Below are 15,785 nucleotides of genomic sequence, written 5' to 3'. Positions count from 1 at the left end.
TGCAGGGTCAAGTGGTAATTCAAGAGAGAACAAGAAAGAGAAAGAACTGACCCATGTATTTGCACCCTCCCATCAAGCATGTCCACAAGCTCGTATTTATACACCATTTAACTTAACTTTTATTACTGATAAATAAGATAAAAAAGTCCAGTGATAATTAAAACATGGTTAGGACCGGGGAGACGGATTAACTTGGGGTAGTGGGCTGATGGTAAAGATAAGTGGTAAATGTATGCTACTGGAGGTCACCCCAAAAAAACAGTTTAAACAGTATTCAGTAATAAATATGGGGGTAATCGGGGTAGTAGATTACATGCAATGTTATACAACACAAATCGCCCCTTAGAAGCACATAACCAAAAGGGTCAGTGGGGCCTAAATCAGAGGGGTTGTGTAAGTCGCTCACTTAGTTAGCACCCCCGATGTGTACAACATTAGTATGGGTAGAGGTGCTGCTAATGGTTGGAGAGGCAGGCTTGGTAAATCCCAGAGTTTGCATCTCTATTTGAACAACCCCCGTTGTGCAGCCCTTGGTCAGCCAACCCCTTCACCCACAGCACAACCCTCCCAATTGGCGGATATCTGCTCTGATATGAGCGTTGAAGCTTCCACCTGAAGCAGTACCTTGTAAACCAACCCCTTCACCCACAGCGTAACCCCCCCCCAATTGGCAAAAGTTGCCTTAAGTTACAATTGGCAAAAGCTGCCTTAAATTACGAGAAGGTGGCGGTTTCAGAGAGTTATAGTTGCAGGTTGCGTGCTGCTATGCAGAGAGTTGTAGTTGCAGGTTGTGTACTGCTATGCGAAATTAGTTGGAAATGCCTGTAAAAACCACTTTCATACCAACCCCTTCCACCACCACACCATGCCCTCCCAGTAAGCAGTGTCAGCCCCTTATTTTAGTCCGTTCCGGCGCCCTGCCTAACCAATTTTAAAACTAATAGAGTGCCTGACGCACGTTTCACCCAAATCTAATGGGCTTCGTCAAAGGCAAAAAAATGCCGGCATCGCACAGATATTTATACCTCTTGTGGCAGTTAGAAATTCAAACCAGCCTAATCAACCTACCCTTTAATGCCTTTAAGGGTGGCTTGGATGATTTCTTGGATAAGCACAATATCAAAGGTTAATGTCATACTAAAATCTCTAGTTAGTATAGATATGGGTATATATAATTTATGTGAGGGTATGGAGGGGTCAGTGTGTGTGTATGTAGATATGCTGAGGGTTGAACTTGATGGACGTTGGTCTTTTTTCAACCTGATTTAACTATGTAACTATGTTTAAAATTTTAAATTGTTTAAAATGAATTCTACAAGAGTTGACTGCTCCTTAATTCAGAGCTTTCTGGACAACAAGTTTCTGAATAACAGATCCCATGTACAGGAGTCTCTACAAGTTTAAGTTCCCACTTTTCAGCTACAGCTAATGTTTAGGATAAGATTATAGTACAGCATTATTATGATGAGGCAATTTGCAAACAATTCAACAGACAGACATTTTTTTAAAGACAAAATGCACCAATTCTGGATTTGGACTAGACGTAGTGAATAGAACATATTTGGCTGCAAGCTGCACCTGCCTTGTAACAGCACATGGGCCCCGGCTGCCCTGAGGTAGCTATTGGATGTCGCAACTGTGCTCTCTGCAATAGAAGAGCAGACATTCTGATGTGAAAATCAGAATTTTGGCTCTTTAAATTACCCAGAGTGGCTTTTTGCCGTCCCTACTCATTTGCGGGCTGTGCAATGTGAACAGTTTCTCATTCATAATTAATATTATTTAACTGGTATTTTTGACGTATGCCACCTTCTTTTGTATAGTGCTGCACAATATGTTGACACAGACATTTGTAAACAATGCAGGTATAGAAACTACTATCCAGAATGCTGGGGTTTTTCAGATTAATTATCTTTCTGTAAAATGGATCTACTCAAAATCATTTAAATATTAAATAAAACCAACAGGATTGTGTTGCCACCAATATGGATTCCATGCACATAATGGGGTCTAGGGAAGATGGCATTCCCATAAATCTGAGCTTTCTGGTTAATGGGTTTCCAGAGACAGGATTCCATACCTGTAATTATAACTAATTTTTAGTGCTGCACACATTCTTACCATGATCCAACTATACAACTATGCTAATCAGTTTGTTGTGTGTTTCCATGTTAGTACCTTCACATTGAAGTGAACATATTCTTTTTTGTGTGATTAATTTAGCATATCAAGTCCATCAAGAAACTGTACTGATTTATGCAGTAAGTTCCTTGCTTACAGTGAATTCCTGAATAGTCCTTTAAATGGCATCAACGAATACTCAAAATCCTCCATAAAGCACATGCATTTGGATGTGGTGGGACAATGAAATTACACTTTTATTGTTGTCTTCCTAAAAGACTGTAAATAAAACGCCCACTAGTTCCTGAATGCATTAATATGTTTCTATGGAATATTGGGAACAACACTACTACTTGGGCATAACTTTGTTATTGTAACACACTTACTGTTATTTTTATTTTATTTTATTTTTACTATATGTATGCACATACATATATGCTTCTGCTTTAAATTGGTGAATCCAGGTTGATTCACTGGGATTTTAACAAGACATGACTTCAGCTGCTGCTTTGGTGCTGGAAGTCAAATTGGATGCATTCCTTTTGCTTACCAGGAGATGGCGGCTGAATCTTAGGCTGCTTCTTTGACTCTCCTGGATTGAAAATCTCTGGAGGAGGCTCCTCCCCTCTCTCGATCTTGCATTCAAAGGCAAACAGATACTGTATATACTGCTTTTTCAAGGAGCTGGCTGCACTGCTAGAGGTGCCAACATTTAGATTGGTTGCCAGCTCTCGCCACTTCTTGTTTTTATTAACCTACAATAAAAAAAAAGAACATTGTTGCGGTTAAGCACATGGTTCTGTAATCGGCAAAGGGTGTTTGGAAGAAAGCATGCAGGTTATTCTGTGGTTTATTTCCCTATATATTTTTAATATGCCTATTTAAACTAACACCCACTCAGTGGTACAGTGGTGCACAGCCGCACACTTGCTAAAGCCATTACAAAACCTGCTGATAGTAACATAAAAGGCGTCAGAGGCTGGTGAAAGCTGCATCCCCTAATGCTGAACACTTTTCATTGGAGACGTGCACAGAGCCAGCAATTTGTATCCAAGTAAAGCACAAGAGCATGGAAAATGCTCACGCGCTCCTGATTCAATTAAAACAGGCCTTGCTGCTAAGAACTCATTTAAATAACAATAAAAATAAGAGCAACTGCTTTATTCCACAATATAGTATTATTGTGGAGCTGTAAATGTGGAAAGAAAATATGTTTATTTTCAGAAAGATCCAAGGGTGTATGTGCTAGGATGCCAATGTCTCTGTAGTGAGAAAGGACTGCTTATGACTGGATTAACACTTCATACACACACTGATTTTCTTTTCAAAGGAGTACTGGGTAATGTAAAATAATACATTTTGTTTTTTCTAGGGTTACCACTTGGCCGGTATTTTACCGGCCTGACCGGTAAAAATGATACCTGACCCCAATGTTACTAATAGGGAAATAATCTAAATATACAGGAAGGCCATTTATTTCCAAAAAAAGTGGCAACCCTAGTTGTATCTTGATGTATGTGAAGTACCTAGTACTGGAAAAAATTAATACAGGTATATCTAAATAATTTCACAAGAGAAGCTACAGTATTATTTTTAGGAATCAAGACATGGGGGGAACGTAAATAAAAGTTGTTAATGGGAAAAATTTGCAATGCAAAAAAAATGATGCATTAGGAATATCCCTAATATTCGCCCAGTTTAATGAAAAGACAGAAAGGACATATGAAAAACTAATATAATATTACTGCAGCAGTGGGTGCTTAATGAATGGGCTATTGTTTATACAGTAATACAGAAAGGTTGATGGACGTGTGTAGTTTTTCATCCTTACATACTAAGTGATACCTGTCTAACTGATACAGAAGAAGAAAAACCATTCTGAAACCTCTCCAGTTTGCCATAGAAGGGAAAAAAACCCAGCAGAATAACTTGGGCTCTCAGGCAGTGGCGTAACTAGATATTACTGGGTCCCACAACAAATTATTTTTCAGGCCCCCAAAATGTCTAGAGGTTGACTTGTTTTACCAATATTTATTGAAACTGTATATGAATTAGGGTCTCATGGGGCTCCTATACCTCCTGGGCCCTCCTGTAGGGTCTGCTTCCTCTATAGTTATGCAAGTCCCTCTGCCCCCCCTGTACCACAACTGGTTTGCACCGCGCTGCTATTTTAAAGGTAAAAGAGGAGTGACTACGATACAACAAACTCTGTGGTTGAGACCATTCTGTCATCAACTATGTACAAATTAATTTCTGTAAAATATTTTCCAACTTTCTCATTTCTACCATCTATCTTTTTGACTTTACTTTTAGCCACTGTGAAAATGTGTCCAGTTTGACATTAGCATCAAAAAATTATTTCCCCACCCCTCCAGCTGAGGGGAAACAGAGCTCCCAATGAAGGAGGCCATGTTCTCTCACGGACATAATGAGCGGGTCTACAAGCTGGAAAAGAGGAATTTAATCTAAGTGGCAAATTTTGATAAACCTCATGTGATCCTCCTATTCAGTTTATTCCATGATTTAAACCAGTGATTTTATATGCCTGTGAGTGCAGACAAATTATTATAATATGAAGATTATCATAAGTTAAGTTGTTACCTGAGCTAAACCACCAATCTCTTTAACACAGAAGTAGAGCCTGACAAGGTCAAGACACTTTTTTCCAACTGCAGGTACAGTTGCAACTGGCGTGCCTCGTTCTTCCATGAAGGTCAAGTACCGATCCAGCCACATCTTCCTTTCTGGCTCATTTCCTAATTCATAAAGTTTTGTGATTTTTTCTCCAGTGGTTGTTGAACTTGCTTTCTGCAGCATACAAAAGAGGTAGAGAATATGAACGTCCTCACAGATTAAACTGGTAATTCCTTCATATTTACCTTACTTTATAAAAACCGAGATATATATATATATATATATATATATATATATATCTCCTGAACACCTACAATTTATATGTGTAGATCATAGGTTCTGAAAGGATATTTAACAGCCTTTTTAAAAGGGAAAAAAAATAGGCTAAATGGCTGTAAAAAGCCTTTTAGTACTTTCGCTACATTATCATTTTTCTTCGTCTTCCACGATAAGCCTTGCAGTTGCCATCCACCAGCTTGATCAGTCTACTAAAATCAACAAAATACAATGGTTGTACATGGATGCCATATGTTTTTTAACATAGCTATAGAATGCCCTGTGCATACCTTGTATAAATGTTTTTAATATTTAAAAATAATATCTTCTAGGTCAGTTCAACAGCATGAGGGTGTCTGTAAGTAAATGTTGTAGGACTAGGTAACTGGATCACTTTTTATGCAAGGATAAGAAAATTAAGATGATAGCTTGAATTAGAAAAACATATGCTTTTGCACACATAATTCAACTGAACAAAAAGAATTAAAATATAATAAATAAAGCATACAAATCTTAAAACAATACAAAAGGTAATTAAATAATTGAGCAAGTGAATTGCATATCAAGGTTTCTTCCAACAAACAGGTGCCTAAATAATAAAAACAAGGTGCTTAAAGAAAGTTGAGCTAGTAAGAATCTATAATGCTGTCTATAAAAAAGTTTCTCTTCTGTGAGCTACGCCAAGTTTTAGAGGGTTTGATAGTAAACTAGACATTAAGCCCGTTAAATTAACGGGCGCTAGAACATATGTAGAAAATTCGCCAGAGACGGTCCATGGGGCACATGCGCAGTAGTGATTATATAATAAATTGTATATTTAATTACATTGGTTTTTCAGTCCACCTTCTATTTATTTTGCACATAATGTGCCCCCAATCTGCTCCCACTCAAACCAACATCTGAAGTCTAATTAATGCTGCTGTTTGTGTATCATGTGCAGTTGGTCACATTTACAGAGCCCTAGAAGGCAAAACACCGGGGCATTATGGGTAATAATAATTAGTGCCGGACTAAACTGAAAACAGTCAGTTTCCCAGAATGCCACGCGCGAACGCCTCCAGCCTACCGTTAATATGGCAGACTGCTTCCTACTGGCGACATTTCCAGACGGCCTCATTGATTTCAAGCCGGCGCACAATGACGCACTAACGTGGTGACGTAAGAAGGCCGAAATCTGCGCACTGTTGCCCCGGGAGACTCGCAGTTGTTTACTAAGTGACAGAGAAGCTGCTAATGGCGGGCGCTGCAACTGGAGAGAAGGTGAGACGGTCCCAGCCAGGGCGGGATATAAAGTCACACACCGGCGGTGCTACAGCTTGAGGGCAATTGGGAGGGATACAGTGAGGGGGTCAGGGATAAGCCTGAGATGGGGTACAGGAAGAAGTAGTGGGAAAGAAATAAGGGGGTACAGTTTGGGGATAAGTATGAGTTGGGGTTACAGTATGGGCACATGCGCAGTAGTTCGCCAGAGACGGTCCCGTGGGGCACATGCGCAGTAGCGCAATCCCACGGACACAGGGACTGGACGCAGAGACAACTTTATTATATAGGATTATTAGGGGCGGCATATGGGGAGCACTGTGGATGCGCAGCTCCCCAGTGCTCCAGCACTTGCATGCGTGCGCTCACGGGGCTGGGGGTGGTTATGGGTAGTGCGGACAGGCGCTAGGAAATCCGGCCCTGTTTATTAGGTACAATTGTTTCAGAGATACAGTCTGATTACTGGTCTGATGCCGTCTAGTCCTCTGGAAACCTGAGAAAAACGGTCATGTTAAGACTTTCCACTTAAGAGGAAGATTCTTTTGGTGGTGTGTTCAGATTTCTTCCTTTAGGCTGCAGTTTTTGAGAAAGTCTGAGGTAGATTAAAACCGTTTAGAATATTAGAGAAAAAAACTCTAAAAAAGTCTCATATCACGAATTAAAGCTGAGTGGGGATCGGTCCGAAAACATGAAAGGATGCATTTTCTGGCTGATCCTCACTCAGCTACACTAGTGTAGCCGTGAGGAGGCATGAGGTGTACTGAGGTGCTTAAAGGAGCAGATCCACTTCGCTCAGCCTGAAAAAACAACACAGACTGAGAGCAGTGGAACCAACGCCTCATTATTTATTACAACTGTAATAATACATTTGAAAATGCATTTCAGATTACCAACGTGCCACCAGAGTCTGGAGAAAAGTAGATTTCTCTACTTGAGTGGACAATGTAAGTGGGTACTTACAGCTAGTAGGTCAGGGAGGGTATTGAGAATTGGCAGGAGATGGTGCATTGCTATAGGCATGTGCAGCACAGTACAGCCCCCTAATGTGCATGTGAGCAGTCCTGGCCAGCAGCCTCGATCATAACAGCACAGGAAAGATAGTGGCTCATTGCAGTTCTGGACTAACCACAGATTATAAGGATGTAGCAATACCAGGAACTAGACCAGGCAAAATAAATTAACGGACTCATATCAGGGATTGGTTGCTGATGTGCATTATGCACGGGGTTTAAAACATTGCCTTTGTCTTTTATTTCATTCCTAGGTGATTATACAAAAAATTACCATACAACAAAATGTTTTTTTGCTAATCATCTCAGAAATGGGCAATTATTTTTTATGTGGATATGTGTAAGCATCTTTGCTTTCTGGCAATGTCATCTATGAACACTTTGTGCTTTGACACCACTGAGATTTCTTTGATGGCTTTGTGACCATGATTGAAATAGTTGTTTTTTTACAATCCTCTACATTACACATATCTATCTATAGTGGTTATTTAATCTAAAAAAACAACATGGCTGCATCTACAAAAAAACATGGCACACCAACAAGGTAAGGGAATGGCATTCTGTCACACAGGATCATACTTCCATGCCACAAGGAGGGTAAAACTGTTCTTATTGGCCCATGCAGCAGGATCAGTCACAATGCTATGTGCCATTCTTCTCTGTGCTACATGATCCTGACACAATTTTCTTTAAAGGAATTGTTCAGTGTAAAAATAAAAACTGGGCAAATAGATAGGCTGTGCAAAATAAAAAATGTTTCTAATATAGTTAGTTAGCCAAAAATGTAATGAATAAAGACTGGAGTGATTTGATGTATAACATGTCAGTCTGAACACTACTTCCTGCTTTTCAGCTCTCTTGGTTTACACTGACTGGTTACCCTGGTTACCAGGCAGTGACCAATCAGAGACTTGAGGGGGGCCACATGGGTCATATCTGTTGCTTTTGAATCTGAGCTGAATGCTGAGGATCAATTACAAACTCACTGAACAGAAATGTACCATGTGGCCCCCCTTCAAGTCGCTGACTAGCTCAGAGTTATAGAGCTGAAAAGCAGGAAGTTGGATTCTGGCTGTTTTATTAGACATCCAGTCACTCCAGCCTTTATACATTACATTATTGGCTAACTAACTATATTAGAAACATTTTTTATTTTGCACAGCCTATCTATTTACACAGTTTTTATTTTCACACTGAACTATTCCTTTAATGTGAATGAGTTGTGCTATTGAAACCCTTTGTAAATTTCTCCAATCAGAGTGCAGCTTACTCCTGTTAAAGAAAAAGCATGCCTAGAACCTAGAAGCAAAGAGTAAAGCAGCTCTGAAGGGAGTGCTTGCTTGTCTATCCTGCATCTGCAGAAATAAAAAGGTAAGTGAGCTGGGTTGCAGTGTTAATGCCAGAAGTCACTGTGCCATTTTTTTAAAAATGTGTTTTTATTAACATTTTCAATATACAAAAGTACAGAAAGAAACATTAAAATGTCTTACAATCATCAACAGTGGGTATTCACATGTATACAATCAAGCACATCTGAGCTGCTTACATGCATACACTTTCCAGGGAACATTTCAACCAGACCTAGGCTATTGCTTATATCAAGTGATCAGTGGTTTCTGGTAACTTTAGCCAAGGACCCCATATCTTTTGGAATTTGTCCGGGCATCCTCTAGCTAAATACACCTTCTTCTGCAAGGGGAGTAATTCGTTTATCAATCCTCTCCACCGGCCCAGAGTAGGGGGACTGGTATCTTTCCAAGTCAGCAAAATGGCTTTTTTAGTATAATACAACAATTGTAAATAAAATAACCTCTGGCACCGGGAAGGGAAAGTGGTTCAGTATAGCCCATTAAACATAGCTCTGGGGAGTGGATATTTGGTAAGGCGAACTTGGTTTGAATTAAGTCTAGCACTTCTAGCACAAATCTTGGCCAACCTTTGGGGGGTAAAGTAGACTCTGTTGAAGAATTTTATCTGTATAAGCCTATCTCTGTTGGATATGGTAAGTTCCGGAATTTGCTCAATGACCCCCTTCCAAGCATCCTCATCCATTGCAGGGATATCTACTGCCCATTTTAGGCTCAATCTCTCCATATGGGAGCCCGAGGATTTCTGTAAAATAGCATATATCCAAGAGATGGCCTTTTTGAGCCCGGCTGCTGAAGGTAGTGTTCAACCGTGCATTGGCTTATGTCTAATGGGCTGACCTGGAACTGGGCCTGGAACGCGTGACTTAATTGCAAAAAGCAAATATCATATTGGATGATAGCTGTTACTCTGCTCGTAAGGTCTGGAAGGGGTTGAGCTGCCCACCCAACACAATTTGGGCTAGGTACTTGATACCCATAGAGGCCCAAAGACCAGAATCAGGAATCTGGGGTACAGGCACCTAATATATTGATCGAAAGTCACGGATGTGGTGTGGGGGAAAGCGGACTGTTCACCTCTATACAAGTGGTTTGCAGGGAGTTAGCCCACTGCAATTGGGAGGGGGTTCAATCAGGGGCCGATATTTCATCTATTGGAAATTTTATAGATTTCTCCCAGTTTACCCTAAGCCCGGAGTGCACTCCGAATTGATCTACCACTTGCAGGAGCCTAGTCAGCGAGGCCTCCGGGTCAGCCAGGTACACCAGCATGTCGTCAGCGTTCAAGGATACCTTCTCCTCAAGCTGACCTAATTTTAACCCAACTATCTCTTGGTCACTGCGAACCTGAGTGGCCAGTGGTTCTATAGCTAGAGTGAACAGTAGAGGGGAGAGAGGGCAACCCTGCCTCGTGCCTCTATGAAGCTCAAAGGGTTCTGAAAGGTAGTTATTGACTTTCATCTGTCCCATTGGAGATTTATAAAGAGCCTTTATCCACTTGACGAACCTGTTCCCAAAGCCAAAGCAGGTAAGAAACTCCCACAAATAGGGCTACTGGACCGTATCAAAGGCCGTATCCAGGGAGACTACCACCCTTCCGCCCTGGTTATCGAGGTGGGCTTGTATATTTGTGTACAAATGCCTAATATTGATGTTTGTAGCCCTCCCTGGCATGAAGCCAGTCTGATCCAGGCGTATTAGATGTTCTATCACCCCTCTAAGCCTGGTAGACAAGACTTTGGCAAATGTCTTTATGTCAGCATTCAATAATGATATGGGGCGATATGAGTCACACAGGTGGCTGGGTCACAGTAATCGTCCCTAATGAACAGGAAAGCGGGATGCTACCAGACTCGGCAAAATCATTAAAAAAGTGAGGCTAGGATAGGGGCCAGTGATATAGTATTAGCCTTGTACCACTCTAGTGGTATTCCGTCCGGTCTGGGGATTTGTTATTGGGAAAGCTGGCTATTGCTTCTTTAAAGGAACAGTAACACCAAATGTAAGTGTTTTAAAGTAATGAAAATATCATGTACTGTTGCCCTGCACTGGTAAAACTGATCTGTTTGAAACACTACTATAGTTCATGTAAACAAGCTGCTGTGTAGCAATGGCGGAAATTGAAAAACGGCTATATGGCACAGGTTAACTAATGGATAACAGATAACACCATTAGACAGACAGAGCTTATTTGCTATCTGCCATGACTACCTATGGAACTGGGTAACAATACTGGTGCCAAGGAAGAGATCCAGGTCATGCTGAAAGCCCTGAGTAATTTGTGCAGCAAGAATTGTAAGACATAATAGTAGGAAAAACAAACAACATTGTAAAGCCCAACTTGAATTAACAAGTTATCACCCACCCGGTATCCAACCCCCCCAACCCGGGGATACATCAATCCCTGTAACACAATGAACATCACAATGGGGAATGTCAACCAGTAATTTCCCCCTAACTGCAGCTATGCCCTACTGGAGGGTTAGAGGTGCTGCGCAAAAGCTCCTTATAGTCATTATAATAAAGGCAAAAGTCCATCTTAATTCTGTATCTGGTGGTCTCACCCTTGAGTATGAGGAGAAAAACAGGATAGCAAAGAAAGCACATTGTTCTGGCCTCAAAAAAACTGTAAGTTAGTGAGGCTGTCTTTCAATGGTAACGGGTTCTATATGTAACTCAAGACGTGTCCCCTACTGATAATTGTGCCCATATGCACAAGGAATACTAACAGAAAGAAACCAGGTAGACTCTAAACAATTTACTAGTAATTCTCATGATATACGACCTGCCGACGATCTGACATCTGAGCTATGGAGTGGGTCTTCTTGGGGAAGAAGGCCGTCGCTCTAACCACTGGATGATGTCACCCGGGGTATCAAAAAAAAAAGAGAGCCTTCTCCCCATCCAGTATCCTCATTTGGGCTGGATAGAGCATGGCGTATTTAATCCCCCACTCTCTCAGTCTGCTGCGTGCCTATTCTCCTTTTTTTCTGAATGGCCAGCGAATAATCTGGGTATAGAGAGACTCTAGAATTTTGAAAAGTGATGTCGCCTTTCTCTCTGGCAGCTCTTAATGCGGCACCTTGATCTCTATAATTGAGCAGCTTGAGGATCAATGGCTGCCGTGGTGCTCCCGGAGGCAGTCGTCTAGCGGGGATACGGTGTGCTCTTTCCACCATGAAGTGTGAGAAGGTGGAGACACCCAGCGTGTCCTGGAGCCATCTTTCAATGAAGTCTTCAGTCCTGGTCCCCTCACACCCTTCAGGCAAGCCCACTATTCTGAGATTAGATCTACAGTTGTGGTTCTCAAGGTCATCCACTCTAGAGACCATGGTTGCTTGCTCCCGTTGGAGAAGCTGTACTTGCTGAGTGAGTGGCCGCACTTCGTCCTCTAGTAGCCCCGTCCTGCGTTCCACCTCTGTGGAAGGTCTTGCCTCAGGAGAGAAAGGTCAACGCGCACCTTGAAGTGAGGGTCGCGCTGGTAGCCACAAGCTTGGTGGCAAGGACCTCCTTGGAGTCCGCTTTTGCCTGCAGCAAAAGTTGAGTGTCTTGGGCAGCTTGCTCTAATGCAGGCGGGACTGTCAAGTTTGGACCTACTGGCTCATTAGCTGGGGCCGCATCATCGCCCTGTTTAGGTGATCACGGTGCATTAATGGGCCTTCAATCCTCTTCTGTGCCGCTTTCCTCATCTCCTCCCTGCTCAGTCAACTTCCACCCTGTTTAGGTGATCGTGGTGCAGTAGTGGGCCTTCAATCCTCTTCTGTGCCGCTTTCCTCATCTCCTCCCTTCTCAGTCAACTTCCCTTGCAGGTTACTTGTTGCTGGGGTCTGCAATATATATGTCAGGTAACTGCCGCCCAGGATGTAGTCAGGAGTTTGGAGCTACAGCGCAGTGTGTTGGCTAGTTCATTATCCAGGCCATAAGCCCTCCGTTCTGTCCCTATTCCTTGCCAATGCGGCCAGGTCCCTAGTGGTGGGGACCAAAGGGATTATTGCAAATACAAATAACAGCAAAGAGTTCCTTATGCAGGTCAGAGGTATGCTTAATCTCAAAGAGCTGTCTCTGCTGCACAATGGGTAACTGTGGGCAACATAAACACTCACCCCACTGTTGCCTATACCCCCAGTGTCCTCTGGAAGACTTGCTGGGTCTCTGGAGGCAGTTATTTAAGGACCGCGCTGCCGGACGTACTTCTGTCGGGGTCCGCGATTAATCGAGGCCGCGGCTTCACCAGTGCCGCCAGGCTTCAACCGGTTCCACTGTGGCCAGGAGGCTGATTTCCGCCGGATTATGAAGGCGGGTTATTCCCCAAATGCTCCGGAGTCCCTCCTTTGTTAAAGGGCGACTGGGTGCTGCAGAGTTATGAGCTTATTAACAGGAGCCCCGGGAGCCCTTAGAAATGCAGCTTGCCACGCTGCGTGCCCGGTCAAGCCCACGTCACTGTGCCATTTACTGTTAGGCATCACTATGCTACTTAATGCCAGGGGTCACTGTATCATTTAAAGCTGGGAGTCTCTATGTTATTTAAGGCTAGCAGTCTCTGTGAAATTTAAGACTGGGAGTCTCTGTGAAATTTAAGACTGGGAGTCTCTGTGACATTTAAGACTGGGAGTCTCTGTGTCATTTAATGCTAGGAGTCTCTGTGCCATTTAATGCTGGGAGTCACTGTGTCATTTAATGCTGGGAGGCTCTGTGTCATTTAATGCTGGGAGTATCTGTGTCATTTAATGCTGGGAGTCTCTGTGTCATTTAATGCTGGGAGTCTCTGTGTCATTTAATGCTGGTAGTCTCGGTGTCATTTAGTGCTGGGGGTATGTTTCATCTAATGCTGGCAGTCTCTGTGTCATTTAATACTGGGAGTCACTGTGCCAAAAACACTTCAAAACAAATGTCTTACATACCCTGTTTTGCATGAGAGTAAAGGGGCATTTACATTTATGGACACAGTTAAGGAGGGGATTTATAGGAGAGCTTTATGGACCAAAAGTTGTCATCTAGTCAGTTCTGGTTAGCACTAACAATTTTGCAGGTCGATAGTAGTATGTCTTAACATCAAGTTTTCAAGGCCCATTGTGACGAAGATAGTTTATGTAGATGTAAAAAAACATATGCAACATAATAATCTGCAGATTTAGAATACCTGCACAGGCCTAATCTATAACACCTGTGAGTGTGCAACAAGTAGAAGTAATGTAAATTGAAATTAAAGAAAAGCAACACAAAACAATAATAGAACATATAACTACTGTAAAGCTAATAGCATGCAAACAATAATTAAAATCTATTTGAAATAAATATTGAGTAAACATAACATGGCCACTTACAGGGCTTGATGGAGTCTTTGGCCAGCCTGGACTGCTAATGCTATCACTTTCATCTCCATGAAAGGAGGAGATGCTAGCAGAGCTTGGGGAAAATGGGGAAGGGACTGTCAGGAGACCTGGGGTTGGGGGCTGAGAATTACCCTGTGAATTGTAGCTATCCTGCAGTAGAAGGATACAAAACAAAATATGACAAGAATAGGGCAGACTTTACTGAAATGTAATATAATCAAGTGGCAGTGCAGTATAGTTGCATGAATGGAGAAACAGGAAAAAAAGACAAGCATATAAAATGCATCAACTCAAAATTATTATTTTGATTGTTAGATATTAGTGCATTTTGGCATGTCTGCCATTTGCTTGGTAAAAGGTAATAAGCCACCATGTTTATTTCAAGCAAACATGAAATGCTTAAGCATGGACTGCACCCTAATGAAACGAAAACAAGTAAAGCCACTCGCCTTAAGCATCATGTAAGACGCAAAGCAAAATACTAAGTATGCCTATGATGGAGGTGCTCTATAGACGGCCAACAACAGAAGCTTGAACTGAAGGCAAGAAGGGAGCTGCAGTTTGAAAACCAGGCACAACGGTCTTTTCCCAACCCCAAACTGGATATCCCCAAGCTCAAATAGTGATATTGTATTCTCTAAAGTTAAATGCATTTAAGCTAGTAATGTTTAGGGTTAGAAAGTATAGACATGTACAGACCCGCAACACAAATGGGATGGAAAATGTATGCAGGAAACAAAAAAAAAAGTAGGCTGGCTAGAATCAGACAATGCAAGACAATATGACGGACACTGCTTGCCATAACACCACATGCAATTAGAAATACCTTTGACTTAGTTTCGGGTGGAGCAGGTGAATCTGCTTTACCATCAAATTTGAGAGATGATGCCATCTTGGATTCTCCAGTATTTATCATGTCTACAAGACCAAGATGACCTTAAAAAGAATTTTAAAAAATAATGATAATATTGTCTCTATGGTGCTGTAACAATTTACTGCAGGAGAACTTAGTTTTACTTACTTAAAACAAAAATAAATATGACATTTTAAATAAATGTGGAACATGAAAACATTGGCTCTATTTAAATAAATAATAATAAAAGCATATTTATATAAATAAATAATGATTAAAACATTGGTTTAAAGTTGGGTAAATGTGAATCTGTGGGTAATTACAAATCAACTAAGCAAAAAATTTATTATTTATTCATTGATATTTCTGTCTACATTAGTTATAGTCAAAATTCCAATACTGGAAACTCTAAGACTTGCAATGGTTAATAAACGGTAGAGAAATGGGTTATGTAGGTTGGGTATATGGGTATCAGTTCAGTACACTCTATTTAATGTTCTCAATACTTGATAGGGCCATGTCATAGTGTATATTTACATTATAAATGCATACAAATGCTGAGACTATCCAATAAGAGCTGATAATTCCTACACCTACAGAGCAGCAGCTTTTAAGCTTTTTTTTTTTTTAAAAGCATCCGGGGAAGCCGAATAGATAAATAATTGAACATTACTACACAGATTGCCTCCTATAAAGCAATACAGCACACATCGATGTATTTCTTTGTTTTTAAAAATAATTAGTTTTAAATACAGCAATGAGAGCATGTGCAGGACTCATGTGAATAAGCTGGCAAGCAGCACGGTGCTAATTTGTTAATATCTGTAGCATCACTGCAGGTTCAGAAGAGCCTATGTCTGCCAAATTACAAGCTAAACACCATTGTGCTATGTACATTTACAATTACTTGCTGTTCAATGGGTAGGATTTT

The 15,785-nt window shown here is 41.3% G+C and overlaps 1 protein-coding gene across 7 annotated transcripts in view; it reads right to left on the bottom strand.

Moving 5' to 3' along the window:
- arid1b.L (AT-rich interaction domain 1B L homeolog) overlaps positions 1–15,785 on the bottom strand; it is a 229,256-nt gene that overhangs the window by 17,565 nt on the left and 195,906 nt on the right. For 5 of the 7 annotated variants that reach the window (XM_018263082.2, XM_041562762.1, XM_041562763.1 and 2 more), the window contains 4 exons: positions 14,828–14,937; positions 13,993–14,151; positions 4,723–4,929; positions 2,672–2,876 (listed from right to left, as the gene is read on the bottom strand). In XM_018263082.2, the coding sequence (XP_018118571.1) occupies positions 2,672–2,876; positions 4,723–4,929; positions 13,993–14,151; positions 14,828–14,937 (681 nt within the window). The remainder of the gene's footprint in view (positions 1–2,671; positions 2,877–4,722; positions 4,930–13,992; positions 14,152–14,827; positions 14,938–15,785) is intronic. The other 2 variants (XM_018263085.2, XM_018263086.2) reach the window with 1 other exon arrangement.

Source organism: Xenopus laevis, chromosome 5L (genome assembly GCF_017654675.1).
Source record: "Xenopus laevis strain J_2021 chromosome 5L, Xenopus_laevis_v10.1, whole genome shotgun sequence".
Taxonomy (NCBI): domain Eukaryota; kingdom Metazoa; phylum Chordata; class Amphibia; order Anura; family Pipidae; genus Xenopus; species Xenopus laevis.
This window is presented reverse-complemented; position numbering and strand designations above follow the sequence as displayed.